Source organism: Monopterus albus, unplaced genomic scaffold, assembly GCF_001952655.1.
Source record: "Monopterus albus unplaced genomic scaffold, M_albus_1.0 scaffold125.1, whole genome shotgun sequence".
In the NCBI taxonomy this organism is placed as follows: domain Eukaryota; kingdom Metazoa; phylum Chordata; class Actinopteri; order Synbranchiformes; family Synbranchidae; genus Monopterus; species Monopterus albus.
Genome location: NW_018128005.1, coordinates 359,247 through 377,745, shown reverse-complemented (window position 1 = coordinate 377,745; position 18,499 = coordinate 359,247). Strand labels below are relative to the sequence as shown.

The 18,499-nt window shown below is 40.3% G+C and overlaps 1 protein-coding gene across 2 annotated transcripts in view; it reads left to right on the top strand.

The window, feature by feature from the left end:
* LOC109967076 (neuropilin-1a-like) overlaps positions 1-18,499 on the top strand; it is a 116,571-nt gene that overhangs the window by 75,685 nt on the left and 22,387 nt on the right. For both annotated transcript variants that reach the window (XM_020612418.1, XM_020612417.1), the window contains 4 exons: positions 3,079-3,249; positions 8,076-8,242; positions 16,556-16,711; positions 17,558-17,702. In XM_020612418.1, coding sequence (XP_020468074.1) covers positions 3,079-3,249; positions 8,076-8,242; positions 16,556-16,711; positions 17,558-17,702 — 639 coding nt within the window. The remainder of the gene's footprint in view (positions 1-3,078; positions 3,250-8,075; positions 8,243-16,555; positions 16,712-17,557; positions 17,703-18,499) is intronic.

Genomic DNA, 18,499 nt, shown 5'->3' with positions numbered 1-18,499 from the left:
AAAGGATGGATGGCTTCCATGTAGGTGGGACAGGCTCAGAACCTCCTGTTCATTCTCTATAGTAATTCTCAATAAGAATATAAGAAGAAGAGTAGTAAAGTGTAGACTGTGTAAAGTGCCTTGAGATGATTTTTGTTGTGATTTGGCTCTATATGATTAAAACTATATAGAATAGAATAGCTCATGTGGCTGGATTCTCTGGCAGAGACTAAGCAAATGAAAGAGAGACTCCTTCACAGCCTCCTCCTGTTTGAAAAATCAGCTTTCTCCATGAATGATGGAGGCGCAACCTGCTCTCTACTCTCTGTTCAAACTCCTGCCCTCATTTGGATGGCGTTAGCTGCTATTGTTGTCTAATTAGCCGTACAGCGTGCAGATAATGCTGAGAGTTACATACCTTGGACAGGCATGAGGAGGCTGCAACGATGCCCACAGTACTTGCTGCTATGGCCAGAGCTTTGCCTGATTATTGCCAGGGAGGAGACTGGCTTGGGCTACAAAGACTGGCACAGGTAGACACACAGTGAGATACACTTTAAATCTGTGCCAGCATATATAACATGCCAGGGCTGTCAAAGGATCTGTGTGTGTGATTGTGTGTGTATTGGTACATGTGCTATGTTGGTGTGTGAAGCGGTAAAGCCAGGATTCCTGTGTTTGCTCAGCGAACATGTGTCTCACAGATAATACTGGCGCAGGGTAAAGACTAGAATGTAGTTTTTCATCCCGTCAGACGCTTTCACAGTGTTAACACTGACATCAAACATTCCCACCATGCACTGCTGCTTTCTCTGAGAGCTATACTGTAAATCAGTTTTTCAAAAGGAAGTTATTTATTTTATGAAGACATTTCTTGTGATCGAATTTAATCCAAGAAACGTAAATCTATGCCTAGTTTTGTTTTTCAAATGAATTATGTTTTGGTTTTTATTGTGTTAAGAATTTTTTGTTCACACGCAAATGAAAAGGGATGAGCCTTGTAAATACCAGGATAGTTTTATCTTGATCTTTTATCATTTTGACACTTAACATGGTTCTTCCAGCGCTTTCATCCACATTTCACCCCTTAAACAGTGGAGAGAGTTTGGTAAGTTACAGGATTTAATTTTGTACAAGGGATTTATTTTAAGCAAAAAGCTGTTTTCAAGGTGGAGAAAGACCTTAAAAAAGTACATTTTTAATGTTATTGATATGGTTTACTTGATCAGAATGTCAGGAATTTATTTTAATTTCCGTGTAAAGTGCCAAATGTAAATGTAGCCAGATTTGCTGTAGCTTAAGAAAGCACATGCAAATAAATCAAATCCAGTCTGATGACATGACTCAGATATCTGCTGCTCACCCTGCAGTGCTTCTGTTTCTGCATTTATTTGTGTTTTCACTTTTAATATAATCCATCACAGATTGCGCACATCCCGCTTAAAACTGTAATTGATAAACATAATCCACCAGATTACTGAAGCAGTCCAGTGCTGTTGCTTTAAGGTTGCTTTTTGTTTTTTTTAGCCCCCAAAGCTGAAGGAAAATGTCAGAAAAGTATAATTTTTGTAATGTGTATATTTTCATTCTGTTCCCTCCTTGAGTCTTTGAGAGGCTGCAGATACAGTATCTCGACGAAACAGGAGGCACTACAAGCCTGGCATTGTTTCCCACTGAGAAGAACAGGATGAAATGGGCAGCAAGCAGTGGGCAGGCAGGGACGTCAGCACTCTGTGTTTAGACGTGAGGCAGTCTGTCGCAATGTGCTGCATATAAGAAAATCTCGTTGTTATACAGTCAGTGTTGGTTTCTGCCTCTCATGGTTTATTACATTTGCGTCAAAGAGCTCAGCAGCTCTTTTTCTGAAAGATAAATCCCCGGTAATCTCACAGACGGTTGGGTGAAAACACACCACTGTTTTAACAATGGTTCAGAATCCTTGTTGCTCTAAAAATGAAATATCTACTGCATAATTTCACCAGCAAAGACTTGACTTTACTAATTATTTACTGCCTTCATTCAGTGCAGACAGGTTATTTGTACATTCACAAAGTGAAATTTGTCTGCAGGCCAGCAAACAATGGAAATGGAAGAACAAGAAATGGAAAACAAAGTTTAATTTGAGGTTAAAAGTCTAAAAAGTAGACATGTTCCCTATAATTGGTGCCAAATAGCATAGCCTCTTTCGGAAAATTTCCTGAAAAATGATTAAGACTTGTACCGTACAGTGTTACCTTTTTTGTTTATCCAGATGGCAAATAAAGTCTTTGAGGATTCTGGAAATGCCACAATACTTCTATGCATGTTGTAAATGAACCTCTGGGGTTTAAAAAAGTTTTCCAGTAACTTATCCTTCTGTAAAATGGATGCAGTAGTATGTGAGAGGCCAAATCAGGGTGCAATGAGTGACTGAGTGTCTAGTTTCTATAGTTAGTATAGTCAAAGTTTTCTAACTTAGTTGAAAATAGTTTTTTAATCTCTCTGCTGCATCTCACTCTCCTCACAACAATGTGTGACAATCTGAGAACTACACTTTCCATTTTCTAACAGTAATATTATACTTGTTCTTCAACTGGATGAGAATCATTCTGTTCAGATCTAAATTTAACAACCTGGACTCAGAGTTGTGAATGTGAAATGTGACAAAGCATACAGATTTAACACAATACCCTGCACTGAAGTGCCGGTACGATATGTTGTGGAAATGAGTGCCATCTCACCTTTATACCTGTCTCCGAGGTGTCACATCAGTCATAAGAGGTGACAGATTGGAGCTGACTGATCAGCTCCTCACTGTTGATGCTTTTTTAAAATCTTAAATTGGACATTTAACTAGATTTAAGGTCTGTGTAGATAAAATATAACAGGCTAAAAATTTGTCTCAGGTTTTTTGCTCAAAGTCGCGACACATTTCCCAGGACAGTGAGGGCAGGCACGGACTCTGCAGTTGATGTGTGATGAAGCTGATGTTCTCGTTTTAGCTTTACCTCCCTCTCACTCCTCATGTCTCTTTTCCACCTCTACCTTTGTTCCTACATCCTTCTCTCTTGAATTTCCCCACCTTTCTCCCTCTTACCCTTCGTCCCCATCCTCCCTCAGTGGGCCCCCACATTGGCAGATACTGTGGCCAGGCATCCCCGGGCCGTGTGATCTCCTACACCGGCATCCTGTCCATGACCATCACCACTGACAACGCCATTGCCAGAGAGGGATTCTCCGCCAACTACACCATCCAAGAGCGAAGCCTCCCACTGGGACACAAAGATGAGGGTGAGCCACTGGATTAGTGATGAGAAATGGAGGAGCCAGAGGTGTGATGTGGTAGGGTCGAGATGTCAGACATAATTAGGAAGGACCAGGGTTTATTTTCTGGGTATCTCTATGTGCCATTTACCTCATTCAAAATGAATCGGTACAAATAATCCCTCGCAGTACACACAAAGTGGCATTTCACCAAGTGACCCAAGTGAGGTCCCCACCCCCAGTTTGTAAACCATTGCTATGGATTGTTCTTGACTAGTGCATATTGATATAGGTCAGAAACCCAGCCCCCACCATGTTGGTGGATGGGACATACAGCAAATTAAAATCACAGTACAAATCAAATACATTTTTCCCAGAGGCTGTTTCTGTCACATTATGTGGATATTATCACACCGATGTGTGTACAATGGTCATTTTTCTGATATGTTTGTTTTTAATGTGTTATTTAATGATACAGTTTAAAAAAGGGGGTATATTTTAGATGATTTATCAGCTTTGATTGGTGACCTGACGCCACAGTTCCACCTCTGGTATGTGTTTATGTGCCACAGTGGCTGGCCAGGGCACTGGGGGAGGAATCAGCGTAAAATTCTACATTTCACTGTTCTTAACAGATATTTTAAGACTTAAAATCTGTTTGCTGTGTATGTACTAAGTTTTTAACTCAGGATTATCCTCTATTTGAAGATTTACATCCCACCTGCAGACAGTGCAGCTAATTAATTCTTTCTGTCCCTTTATTTAAAATGCCAGAGGACTCATAGAGTCACAAAATGAATAGATGATAGACAACATCAACAGGCTTTCAAAAATGTCACCCGCCACACAAACTTGGCATAAAGATATTGACAAAACAATCTCAGGCCATGTAGATTTTCAGGAGCTTTCAGTCACATCAAATGAACTTCATCGATAGATGTCATAGAACTGGCCTTTTTGAGCACTTGACAGATTGTTTTTGTTTTGTGCTGACTCAAAAATTGAGGCTTAAATATCAAGTTAAGGTACACATGCATTTATATGATTTGCCAATGACCATACATGTAAATTAACCAACAGAAACACTGACAGAGTGTTTTCTGAGTCATTCTTTCCATCCTTCCAGATTAAAGTAACCATCTTCGCTTCTTTCACTTTGGTTCCTCTTGTTTGTTTTTGCCATTGGCAGAATATGTAGGTGGTGTTGGATTGTGTGCTCCTGTGTGCGCTATCTGATGGTGAGTGTTCATGACAGTGCGATAAAACCTGACTGTAGTGTACATGTATCAGCTGTGTCTGTAGGCACTACGTTGTGTCTGAGATAAATCTGTCCATCTAGTGTTCGCTGCGATAGCTGAGAGCTGCAGCGGTGTTACACAAAGGTCTATCTTCGCTTAAGCATCATGCTCACACAGGCAATTATTCTTGCTTTCAGACCCCCAGCTAAGCTCAGCAGATTGAATTAAAGCCTCTTGACAAAAGCAAATCACATTGTCTTTTCTCCAGTTTCACACCATGGAGGTTGTATCATGAATACAAATAAGAGTTTTGTGGAGATGGGAACTGAGGCAGGAAGAAAAACAAGTGGGGACTTTTTAGGGGCACACTGATGTATCAGCCTGATGATGAAGTATTTTTTACTGTCTCATTGTTTGCTGCAGTTTCTGAGTGTTTTTTGGCAAGAATCCAGCTCTGACAAAAGCTCGAGTTGTCAAGTTACCAAACAGAGATGATGAGCACAGAATCAGTTTTGTAGCTTGTTGGTAATGTTGCAAGCAAACTTTCTCCCCAGTTTATCTGTGGCACTTGGAATGATGGTAGACTAAGGTGTGTTTGTGTCAGTCTGGCAGACCCGGTGTCTCCATACAGGCCTCCCACACAAACACACGTTTCCTTTTGTCCCCACCTCCAACTTCCCCAGGCTCCCCTGCTGTTAGAGATACACACGTGCAGAGTTCATCCTCTCAGTCACTCCGGTGTGTGTTATCCTTCAGATAAACCAGAATGGGAGTTCCAGAAAGGCCTATGTATGTGCCTATGTGGTTTTGTGTGTATTTGTTTGTGTATGATTAGCTGTGTACTCTTACAGAACAAGACTGCAATTAACAATTATTTTAATGATCACTTAATCAGAATGTTTTCAAGCAATTCTAAAATGTTAAAAATAAAACACTGAAAGTTGCCACACAGTAGTCTAAACCCAAAGCTGTTATGCTGTATGCAGTGCCGCCCCCATGGGGGTGCCCAGGGGGTGCCCAGGGGGGCCACGGTCCCCATCCGAAAATTTCTGGTCACTCTACTGGCCCCCCACAAGTGATGAGCCCCCAGTCCTACTAATTCTTTGCAATATAAGCCCTTAAAAATTTGACATTAATTTAAGTTGTAACACATTTGAAGGTATCATTCTCAAAAGAAAAAAAAAAGTTTGGTTCATGATTTCTTAGTTAAAACTACTGAAATAGAATGAATGCCATTTTGGTTATGAAATTATACAAATCACTGAAATTATAAAAGTAATAAAGCAACTGAGTATGAAATTTGATGTGTTTTGTAATTGCATCAGAACTTTAGGTCAGACATGTTTGCATCCATAATTCATTATTTTATTCCATAGATTACAGGTACACCTAGAATGTTTGACATTTATATACAATTTCAGTTCTTGGTTGTGATTAAAAATGGAAGATAGTTGCAAATAAGATGAAAAATGATGTGCTGGACATAAATGAAACATTCAGCTAATAATTAATATTTATATTTAAGCAGCCCATACTGATGATGCATTCAAACTGGAATGAATAATTAGGTTAATGATTCTTTGACTGACCAGCTGAATAATTGAACAGTAAAAGCAACTTATTTTACAATGTAATATAGTATTTTTATTTTTCTGTTAACTTGGCTAGCCTGAAATTCCTCTATGCTGTATAGCCGTGCACCGCCACAAGATTTTGACTGGTCCCATAAATACTTTCTGCAGCAAGTCCTCTTAGGTGAAAAACTGAAACCAGACAATATTTGGCTTGTTTAAATAATTGCCTGTTAATGTTCTGTCAGTCAGCTAATCAATTAATCAATCAATTATTGGAGCTGTATTACAGATTAGATTATTTTTGATTAAACAGTAAAATAACAGATAACACTTCTGTTGATTGTTCATTAGCTATTTTATCCAAAATGTGAACCACTAGTGTCTCCATCTTCTCACATGTGAAATTTTTTTTACTGTAAAAACTGAACCTGGTGTTAGTTTTATTGCAAATGTATGTATTTATTGGTTGGTCGAAGAAAGTCTATTAAAATGTCACCTTGAGCTCCAGGAAACTGTGTTCCCCATTTCTCACCACTGCTGGACTTTTAATAATTGAAATAATTTATCAAATAAAGGAAAAAGTCATCAGACAGCTGTGAGTTTCTCCAGCCTTGAGTCATTCTTCATCAGATGTATAGAACAGTTTGGACAGTAATCTATGTTTTATTATTTTACAGTAGATTTTAAATAATATCCATAGGGTTAAAGTGGTGATTTTGAACTTTAAGAATGTCAGAATGAGGGTTTCGATATCTTTGTTATAATACAAACCAGTCTAGGCTGCCTCTGTAAAATTCAAGTGAAATTAAATGAGGAGTCTGTATCTTGTGGTCGGCTTCAGTCATAAATGTCTGCATCCCGGGGAACTGTGTAAATGTATGGATATTGTACATTTGTATCTTTTTGTGTTGTGTGTGGCAAGCCAACTCTGAACTTAAACATAAAGTAAGTGGCACCAAGCAGCCTTGCAGCAGCACCACAGCGGCCGTTCCAGGTGACCTTTTTACTACTATGACTGACTGCTCAGCAGGGAGCAGGGACACACACTTTACAGTGTCTGGGCATCGCTCCAGTCACACTGACCCCTTGTTTTTCTGCCCCAGTCAGTCACAGAATGAGCTACTGTATTTTCCCAAACAGATTTATGACTTGAGGTGTTTCTTTTAGAATGCATCTATTTTAGAGTTAAATGATAAATTCAGCCATTAGCAGCAAAAATGAGGAGAGCAAAACACCAAAATTGTGTTCGCCTAACTAACTATCTGTGAAATAGCTTTTTAAAATTCATATTAATTAAGCAGTTAATATCATTTTGAAAACAAAAATCTGGCCTTGTGACATGGCCATAATGTATGTGCGCTGGAATAAATAAATTCCTGATTTGCACCAGGAACTTGGAAATTACATCCCCGCTCACTGATATTTTGGACTTTCAAACTTAATTGCCACCCTGGGATGTGTTTAAGAGCAAAAACCTCTTGTCCTCTTTTATTTCAAGGCGCTCAGTGATATGTTTTTAATATACACTAGCAGTCAAGGGTTTTAGAGTACCTCCATTTTTCCAGTTGCTATTGGTGTTGTTCACCAGTGGGACAGACAGCACTGCTGCAGATGTTCCCACTGATGTGCTGCACTTGTAGGTTGTTTTGCTTTCACTCTTCACCTGGAAAGTCTGGACATTGTGCTGGACACACCTGGTCAATAAAGCTGACCGTGATTCTGATTCTAAAACAGGAAAAATGGAAATGTTCTAAATCTTTTGACCCGTAGTGTACAGTATACTAGACAGAGTTAAAATGAAGATGGTCAGGTGTAGGTTTTTGATCCAAGTGGCATCTTTGTGGGACTGATAGCATCTCAGTGGTCAGCTGTGTCATTCTATTAGCTATGACAGACAATAAATAACATCTGTAAAAACTTTACTCATGGTGGGAACATGTTTAGCACCACATCAGTGGTTACTGGTCTGCAGAAAGTTATTCAAAACATAACCTTTGGGTCTGATGTCACTTTTGAACTCTTGTTTTTCTGTTTTTTGCAGATTTTGCTTGTATGGAGCCACTAGGCATGGAGTCAGGTGACATCCCGACGGAGCACATTACAGCCTCCTCCCAGTACAACTCCAACTGGTCGCCTGAACGCTCTCGCCTCAACTACCTAGAGAACGGCTGGACACCTGCAGATGACACCGTGAGGGAGTGGATACAGGTCAGAAATGTTGTATTTGCTCATTGAATTTTTTAGGTTCATCTTTATTTATTCATTTATTTATTTTACAGCATGATCATAAAGCCATTTTTAAATTAAGTAAAAATACACGAGAGTAAAATTCATTTAAAAAAAAGTACGAGAACATACAGTATCTAAGGTAGTGCCACTTATTGTGATGAATTCCTAAAGTCACTGGGAAAAACCTAATTATGTCACAGTGGTTCTTATTTTAGAGTCTGGTCTACAAAGGATGCTCATCCACTCATGGTGAAGCAGCACTCCTCTATTTGAACCTAACTGTACCACGGAGATCTTGCTGATGTTTGGTCTGGATACTGTTCCACTTCTCTGCATGTTACTGGGGACACAGAATGGGGAAAAAGCCAAAAAAAATATATAGTTTATTTATTAACATTTCTTTTCTTCATTCTGAAATCTGATAGTCATAAAGGAGAAGCCCAGTGTTTATGTTTATTGAAACATATTCAGTTTATTCTTCTGCTTAAAGTTGCCTCCTCAGTTGTGTTTGGCTTCCTCCAGTCAGAGACAGGACAATCAGCAATCAGTGCAAGCATGTTTACAGTGTTAATTAGCATTGTGTAGCTTTCTTGATACAGTTTGGTGCATTTAAACAGGTGAGAACAACACCGTGCACACTCAGGCAGCACCAGATAACTGCACTGTGAAACCGTGCTAACATGGTGGTCTGGACCAAAGCAAACTGATTCTAGGTAGGACTGTGCCCTCAGAGAGACCCAGTCTGAATGTGTGGCTGGAGACTAGGAGTGTCCTATTGTCCACGACAGGAACTTGTAGAGGAAGGCTCACAATGCCCCGCACTTCCTTCCTGTCGGGGTTACGGGACGCAGGCAGGAAGAAGGCCTCGGTGCTGGATTAGTGTTAGTGGCTCTCTATTGTCTGTCTGGGGACTTCTTTTAGCTACTGGGCCACCGCTGAGGCCTTTGGGATATGATGAAATGAAGGAGACTGTTAGGTTTACAGAGCCACAATTTGCCTGAGGACAGTAGGTGCTTGTATTGTGGTTTTGGTCCTGGTTTCAGAATTATTACACCCCTGTTGTTTGCTATATGAACCATAGCATCAGCAGTCATATACCTGCCTTCTTGACATGTCACACCACATCACTGTGTCACAACTGTACTGACTTTAAAGTCATCAGACACAGTACAAAGTTTCTTGATTTTATTAAAGCCTGAAAAGGGAAAGCAGCTAAATCTTTGGACTTTTTCCAATTTCTACTTTAGAATGCAGTAACAACAAAGTTACAGCAAAAGCAAACACCTGCTCCTTTTTCATAAATGGACAGGTAAAACACCTGGTACAGTCTGCTGAGCAGGCTTGTGTCTTCTCAGCAGCACTGCATGCTTGTAGCTCCCTGCACAGAGCTTCTGCTCTCAGTCTCTGACCAGTGTTTTCTATCAGGACACACTGACTGTAGATACCAAGGGATGTGACAACACTCTTGTTGAGCTCAGCAGTCATGAGATTTGCCAGCGACCTCCCAGTCACACGTTCGCTCCTCCAGCCGAGCTGAGAAGCTACTGGGTCCAGTTTGTGTGTGGAAAGATCTATGTGTGTGTGTGTGTGTGTGTGTGTGTGTGTGTGTGTGTGTGTGTGTGCGTTCTTCTGTTGTTCAACTAAAGCTTTGTTGGCAGTTGCTCCTGAAGAAACAGCAAACCTTCCCCCTGCCACAGTGATTTATAGTCTCAGAACCAGTGCTGTTGCTCAGCCTCAGACTCTGTGAGGTGCTTGAGTTATGACTGGTGGTTTTTGTGAAGAGAATTTTTCATTTTATTTGATTAAACGTGGTGCATGGCCAGCTCTGCACAGCGTGGATTGCCTTGCAGCTTTCCATTCATCTTACTTCAGAAGAAAATTATGACTTAGTTAATTCTTGCATGCCTCCCTTCTCCACTACACACACCTCCATTATTCATTAAAGGCATTTATATTTTATTGATACTATTTTCAGGTTACTATTCATAATGTTGTCAGGGTGATGTCACCCGGTGACAATTTGGATGGCAGCAGACAGTGAGCTCATTATCTAGCTGGATGATAAATCTGTCATCATATTTTGCACTATGGTGACTAATTTCAGTGACAGGCTGGATTAAGTGGAAATTCTTCATATCCGGGAAAACGAGAGCAGGGGGAATTACAGTAGTTTCTTCATAAATGAAGGTTGGTGCACAGATGTCACAGTGTTAGAAATAACGTGCAACATGGACTTAGAGACTCTTTTAATCAACTGCAAACCATTTTATTCTCTCAGAGATTTTTTTTGTCATTCATTCTGGTTGGAGCATATATAAGACTGTAGAATCACGCTAGCACTACAGCACCTGGCCAACCAGATAACTAGCATGGAAATGAAGTGTCTCGATTTTAACAGAGCAACTCTTACACAAGAACTGCCCAAATACAGACAGCACATCAGTTGTCCACCAGTGACAAAAACACATTGGATCACTGCTACACTGTAATACAAGATGCCTATCACTCTGTCCCTGCGCAGCCCTTGGACTCTGTTCCCTGCATGGTCCATCTTATACCATCATATAGGCAGAAACTTAAAGCCGCAAAGCCTGTGGTCAAAACAGTGAAGAGATGGACTGAGCAGGCAAAGTCAGAGCTACATGCCTGCTCTGACTGCACAGATTGGAGTGTATTTAAGGCCTACAGACCTGGATGAACTCCCTGACACTATGACATCATACATCAGCTTTTGTGGGGACATGCGTGTGCCCACCAAGACCTTCTGCACATACAACAACAACAAGCCCTGGCAACCAATCAGGACAGGAACAGACTCCAGCGAACAGTCAGGTCTGCAGAAAGAATTATCGGTGCCAGCCTGCCCTCCATGGAGGACCTGTACACCTCATGGGTCAAAAGGAAGGCGGAGTAGATTTCTGCAGATCCCTCACATCCTGGTCACAAAATGTTTGAATTCCTCCCCTCTGGACGGCATTACAGGTCATTGTGCACCAAGACAACCAGGCACAAGGACGGTTTCTTCCCCTGGGTCATCACTCTGATGAACACTTAACCCACCATGACTGTATAACAGGACAACAACCCTCAGGGCAGTACCTGTAAATACACCTTTTTATATATGGATCAGGAAAATGCATCTAAACTGTGTGTATATATAGTTCTCCATTTATAAGTACTCTATTTTTATTTTTTCCTAATGCCCACACCTTTTTCTTTACTTACACATTCTTTTTCTTACGTTTTTGTTCTCAGTCTTATCTTGTTTACTTGTCTATTCGCTGCTGGATTTCGCTATTTTACATGTGCAGCAATAAAACTACCCTACTGTAGAAATCTGTGCGCAGTAAGATGAGCTTTTCATGTGAGGATTATTGATGTATCCATACTTTGCATTGAGAAAAGGCAATTAAAGAGTTACTCAACAAATTGAACTGCACTAACAAAGTGACCTAGCTCAAAAATAACATTGTAAAATAAAAGTACATTGGTTCTGTCAGCACAGCATTCATTCCTTTTGTACAAATGTGGTTCAGACAGCCAGTGTGTGCACATTTAACTGACCTGTTATTGAGAACCATAAGGTAATCCCAGGAAAGGCTTCCTTCCTCTCCCGACTTCAGGTATTTATAGACGCCCTGGCGTTTGTCTTCAGGACCTTTTTAATGACTAGAGGAAGAGCTTAGCGTTTCCCATCTGGAGAACATATTTGGGTCTTGTGTGAGCAAAGGTGTGTTGTTGAAGCTGGGGCAGGGGGAAACTGAAAAACAAAAGATCCTCCAGAGAGCTTGAAAGCATCCTGCTGTCCAGAGCAGACCTCTGGAGGAAGCCCACGGTAAACGTCCAAACCCAGGAAATGTTAGTAACCGAGAGAAATTCCTACACAGATCACACTTGCTAACATTGAGATGTACCTGCAAGGCCTTTAATTCTGTGAGTACATTAGTTCTTGTGGTAAAAGAAAAAAAAAACTAATCCTATATCTAATTTCTGAATTAATGAGTGGGGAGAGGCACAAAAGATGATGAGATGTTATGTCATTCATTAAAAGAAAACAAAGCCCCAAAAACAATACGGTCTCATTAGCATGGTTTTCATTTTAATTTGGAACCTCAAGGCTGCTAAGAGGACGTATTTTGGAAATGATGGAAAAATCCCCTTCTTTTCATAAATGCCAAGATGCCATTTACTAATTTTGTATGAGATTTCAAGAGCCCAGTGGTTATAAAAGTCACTCAGCAGGCACATTATCATAAACAGAAGCTTTACTGTGGGCGTTTTTAGCAGGACATTAAAGGGCCATACCAGTGTCTTTGCAAGCATCAGCTCTCCAACCAGAAACCATTTTCCTACTGTATGCATGTTCTATTAAACATTTTAGAAGTTTGGATTCCTGACAGCTATTGTTTCACTTCTGCACAGCGTGAAAATCAATTAACACACTCGAGAAACTTGCTTGAGTTGTGTAATCCATCACTGTAAACCTCAGGTTTCCTACAGTGAACAAAATGAAAAGTGCTAGAATGAAAAACTGTCATGATAAATGACTTAAATAAAACAAAATAGCAGTTTAATTACTAGGCTAACATGATCCTGTAAACATTCAAAAACAATATCATTCATAGTTTTCTGACAGTCATCAGTAATTAGGTTATTAGAGTTGTTCTAATAAGTACAGAAAAACTTGTGCATGTAGTAAAAACTTTCCCTCCCTTGTGTTGCCCACTGTATCCCAGAGGACAGCAAATGAAAGTAAACACTAAAACCTCGGATGAGAAGTGAATAATTCTTCTGCTATCACTGTTGAGACAGTATCCTGTTTTGGCAGGAGGTAGCACTGTTTTTTATTATGCCCCATTCATGTGTTTTGTTCTAAGTGTGAGTATTTTCTGGGGCATAAATGTAGGCACTGCCAAGTGTTGAGCAATTAGAAGATAGAAGAGCAATTAGCCTTAAGGCTTTGTTAGAGGAAGTCTGGAGAATGGAGCTTTGACCTGCTATAAAAAATGTAATGCCTGCAAATGATGACTGTACTTTTCCTGTTTAAACATCAATTTGATTTTATTTACACTCTAAAAAAACGTCTCACATTCCTTTTACTCCTTTGTCTAAAAAACTACTTCATAATCTTCCAGAGTCCCACATTCAAATGTCACTGGGTATTGTGTCTGTTAAATTACAATATTCATCTCTCTATAGATGCACAGTTGTAACTATGAAGGGTAAAGTGATTTTTAAAAGGCAGTGAGGTATTTTTTGAACCAGAATTTAATTTTGAAAATCCCTCAAGTCCAGTTAAAGTTAATCAATATGAAAACTACTAACATTTTTCTGTCATCAGGGTAAAAGATAACATATGTATATTTGTTACACAAAATTGCTTATTTTTCCTGATTTTTCTGTGATTGTTGCTTGTTTTATTGTGAAACACTGGATACTTCTACCACTCAAGGCATCTAGAAAGCCTTCAAATAAACAGTCTAGTTGACAAGTCGCTCTTTGGTTGAACTCACAACTCTGTGTCCACACCAGAGATACGTATGAGCCATGATGAGGGGTCACAAGTAGCCCCCTTCATTCTAAGTGGTCACAGACCAAAATGGCAGGAAACCACTGTTTTAGACAGACGAGAATGTTTTAGACAGACGAGAATGTTTTAGACAGACGAGAATGTTCTCGACGCCGCAGTACTTCATACCTTAACCCAACTCTTGATGCTGTAATGAACAACAGAAATTATCTAAAAGTGTATTTATCATTTTACAGCAAAACATACTGTGCACATTGTCTTTGTCACTTAGAGAATGTGTAGTATTTGGAGGAAACATCTCACGGGAATTGACGTCAGACCTCGGCTGGGAACACCAGCGAGCGGTCCCATGAGCAGTCGATTCCCAGGGGTCTTGCTGTCAGTCTCAGAGCCCACACAGTTACTTTCTATTTTTCTCCTGGGAAAGCAACAGTGGGAAAAGTTAACTCATGGCCTCTTCCTATGTACACTATCGCAGAGGCAACGTTTCTGTGGTAATATAATTACACACCATATATTACACAAGCATCCACATGCAGTGCTGAAGCATTGTGTGTTTTGGAATGCCAATGATAATTTCCAAACTCAACAAACAAGCAGTTTAGTTTAGTTTAAGGAGAATTAAATTGAAGCTAAATGGAGTGTCACCTCACTGAACACACAGTTGTGAAAATAGATCTGTTCCACATCATGTTCTAATACAGTCTACTGTACATTCAGTCTTAGTGAAGTATTCTTACTTTCAGATCAGCATCAGTATTTGTGGACAGCGTATGCATGTGATTCACTGCTGCTCTCTGTGATGATGGCTATCTTTTAAATAATCTGTTTCTATCCTTCATCTTTTCGAGCACGTTAAACAGCCTTGTTTCTGGATACTGCTGTGCAGCAGTGAGATAAAATGTCTTTGAACAAATCTCTTATTTAGCCCTTAGATCATAATTTTATGATAAATCTGGGGAAAATATAGCCACAGCTGTGATAATGTCAGTGTAATTTCATTTGAAGCTGCTTATTTTAAGAAGAATTAAAATTTTAGTTAGCAGTCATAAACCCTGTACTCACTAAATTTGAGATATACCCACTAGTTTGTGTGTATATTCCTCCCTGGTCTGCACAGATTGTCATGTTCTTAAAACAGCCACAGGTCCAGCTAATGGTTGGGAAGAACTGACTGAATTTCCAGATGTGTGGATGTTATTATGAGCTAAGTCATTAGCACAAGACAATAGTCATTGCCAACATGAAAAAGTCATTGCTGGGTCGTTGGCTACTGTTGCAAACCATTTATTTTAAATTTAAACCTGTAGATTATACAGGAAAGTCCTGTCTTTTTGTGTTCAGATATAATTTCAGTAAAAGCTGAGACTGGAATACAGAATGTGTAAGACGACCCTGTGAGTCAGGGCAGTTTTATGGGCATTGCCTGAGAGGTGAAACCCTGGGCTACAAAGTCAGCCAGTCTCGCTGCGGCTCATTAAGCTCACTGAGTGCACGGTAGTAAAGGGGAAGGCAGCTCAAATGAGTGTATTAGTATTTTTTACCAGCTCCTCTCAACTAGACTGTTAGAAAGTAAACCTAAACTATTGGTGAAGGGGGTAAAATAGGATGTGAAAAACTGAGGCAGGGGAATGTCCCATAGATCCAGTTATATTGTATATACTGTATATTTAGTCCTTATCTGCTCAGTGAGTCTCATAAAATCTAGCACACCACCTCTGACCCCCCCTAGGTCACACAGTAGTCATAAATGATGCTTGTGGACAACCATAGAATTGGTCCTGACCTGGTTCCTGGTTTGTTATGCTCTAAATGAGTTTAATGTCTCTCACACACACACACACACAGACACAGACACACTCTTCGGGACATCCTTGACGGATTGGCGCCCTGAGGCTCTCTGACTCAGCTGACCTGAATTAGACACATGACCTACATCACATGTCATGTCACCACCCCTTGTTGGGAAAAGATGGTTTTGTTGATCATGTGAAAACAGTAAACACACAAACATAAAAGCATCAACTCAAATCTTAGTAAGTAGCACAAAGGAAAGTAAGAAATGAATGTGGAAGTGAGATTGGAAACAAGCCAACCCTACAGTGCTGACTAATAATATTGCACCATTTCATCTTTTTTCCTGTACATTTTAAATCAAGCTTTTACATTTTAGCCACAACACAAACTAAAAATAACTGAGAAGATTTCCAAAGCTTTTCCAGCTGCCAGAATTTTATCTGGCCATGTTTAAGTAGCTGTTTGCAGAAAGTTCTCGTTAACTACGACACTTGTCAGCAGTGCACTCATGAAGTATGTGGCTGCCTACAGAACCCCTCCGGCATCCTGCTCTGATTTTTCAATTATGAATGGATCACGGTGTAATTAATGAGATATGAGCTCCTGTTTTCCATGCGTTTCAAGTGAAACATGGTACGAGACGAGACGAAAAGGATAAAATTCAAGCAAGGTTTTGTTTGTAATGTCCAAGAAGTAAGAAGAAAATGTGCTCCTTTTTTGTGTTACTGCACTCACACACAACCTCGTGCTTAAGCAGATGGGGCTTCAGATTTCAAAACCTTTACATCTTTAAGCTTTCATTACTTTGCTTAAATTCTCTTTTATTAGTAAAATAGGAAATGAACAAGAGGAAAGCCTTTTTTATTCGATTTGCTTTCTCCATTTGGATTTTCCATAACAGATCCACTTCTTTAGCCTCCAGACCATTAACCCTGTAGAGACGTTTCTATTTACTGTGGTTTCAGGTGGACCTGGGATTCCTCAGATTTGTCTCAGCTATCGGGACCCAGGGAGCAATCTCAAAGGAGACCAAGAGGCACTACTATGTCCGTTCATACAAAGTGGACCTGAGCTCCAACGGAGAGGACTGGGTCACCGTGAAGGAGGGCTCAAAGCAGAAGGTAACGATGAGTCACCTGTGTTTTAACAATCCTTATCTCTATAATATTGATAAGTCATTTAAATCTGTGCAGAGAGAAGGGTGGCCGAGTCAATGTCTTCCAAGGCAGACAGGATTTGGCAGCATCCCTAATCTGTGCCTTGACTGAAATGGCTGTGCTGTAAAACTGCTCTCCATCCCACTTCTCTCATCAGTCTGAATCTTTGGAGGAACGCGTGCTTAGTGACACTGGTGCAGCGATAAATTGACAGCTTCCAGAATCTATCATTAAGCAACATATTGACAGACATGGTGCCAGTACATCAAACAAATCATGTCAAAGTCTCAACTACTGTTAAATAGAGCCTGAAGAGTTTTCCAGAGACTTCAGTTTGGCTGTCATGCCTCATGTTGACGAATCAATTTCATTACACAGCATGCACTGCTTTGTTTTTCTAGCGCGCGAACAAGAGCTTTGGACATTATTTAAATGACAGCTAGTCGAGCATCTTTGGTCATGAGTTCAACCAGTTTCTGCTTAAACCGAAGAAGTAGAAGTAACAGTACGACACGTAACATCAGTGTGTGGAGCCTCCTAGACGTAGCTTAGCCCAAGCTAGCCCCCCACAGCTTCCCGAGCAGCCGGGATCTCAGACAGGTGGCTGGGTGACAGTTCGCAAGAGTCGTAGCTCCAAACGAATGTCCACGGAGCATCACCTGGTTCTAGACCTTACTTTGTAAAGTGTCCTGAGATGACTTTTGTTGTGATTTGGCGCTATACAAATAAAATTTGATTTGATCAGTAGTAGAAGTAACAAGTCAGGTAAAGAGAATCACTAATCAGTATTTTTTCTGTCTTTATCTTCAGATCTTTGAGGGGAACTACAACGCGATAGACGAGGCTCGCTCCTTCCTTCCCAAACAGATGCTGGCTCGTTACATCCGCATTCGTCCCATGACCTGGGAGCAAGGCATCTGTATGCGCTTTGAGATCTATGGCTGCAGAATGTCAGGTAACACTCAGACGCATAGTCCACGTGGTGAGACTGGATCCCCAGCCTGAGCTCTTGGTGTATTGATGCATGTTTTACAATTTAAAGGTTTGCAAACCTGAGCCTTTTTTCTAGACTTCTAATGTACCTTCACAAATGCAAATTAAACTTTCTTAAACATTTTATGCAGTTTTATAAAGAAAATTGTTACAGATATTACATGCACTTGTTTAAAGTTGGGATAAGTTTTTCCCAACACTAAATCAATGGTTCCTAAGCAAATAGTTAAAGTACTATTTGTACCTCCTGTGAATAGTCTGTAACTCTAGCGACATTCATATTGGTGAATTGAGTGACACTTCTTGAAAAGCTATACCTGCTTTTGACACTGGTCAATTGCTCTTTTTGAGCCATGCATTCTCCCTGTAGTAACATTTTGTCACCTTTGCACATTGTGAATCACACTAGCATCTTTTTGGCTGGAGGATGAGCGGCTCCGGCTGCTCTCTGTTGATTTAAAATAATCGCCGCTTCCAAGGTGAGCGCAAACTGCCACGGAAGGACACCGGTATTCATCACAGAGGAGAAACATGCTGTCTCACTACTCATCCTCTAACATTATATAAACCTCAGTGCTACAAGCAACTCTCAGTAGGAGAGCCCCATAAAGTGGATATTAGGCTCTTATTCACATGAGAATGGACTGTAGTGTGCTAGACAGGTGATTCGGGAGATATAATGACACAAGTGGGAAAGAGGGGGGTGCGCAAGTATTGCCTTTTTTTTTACCTGAGTTTAATCCAGACTTTGTTTGATCT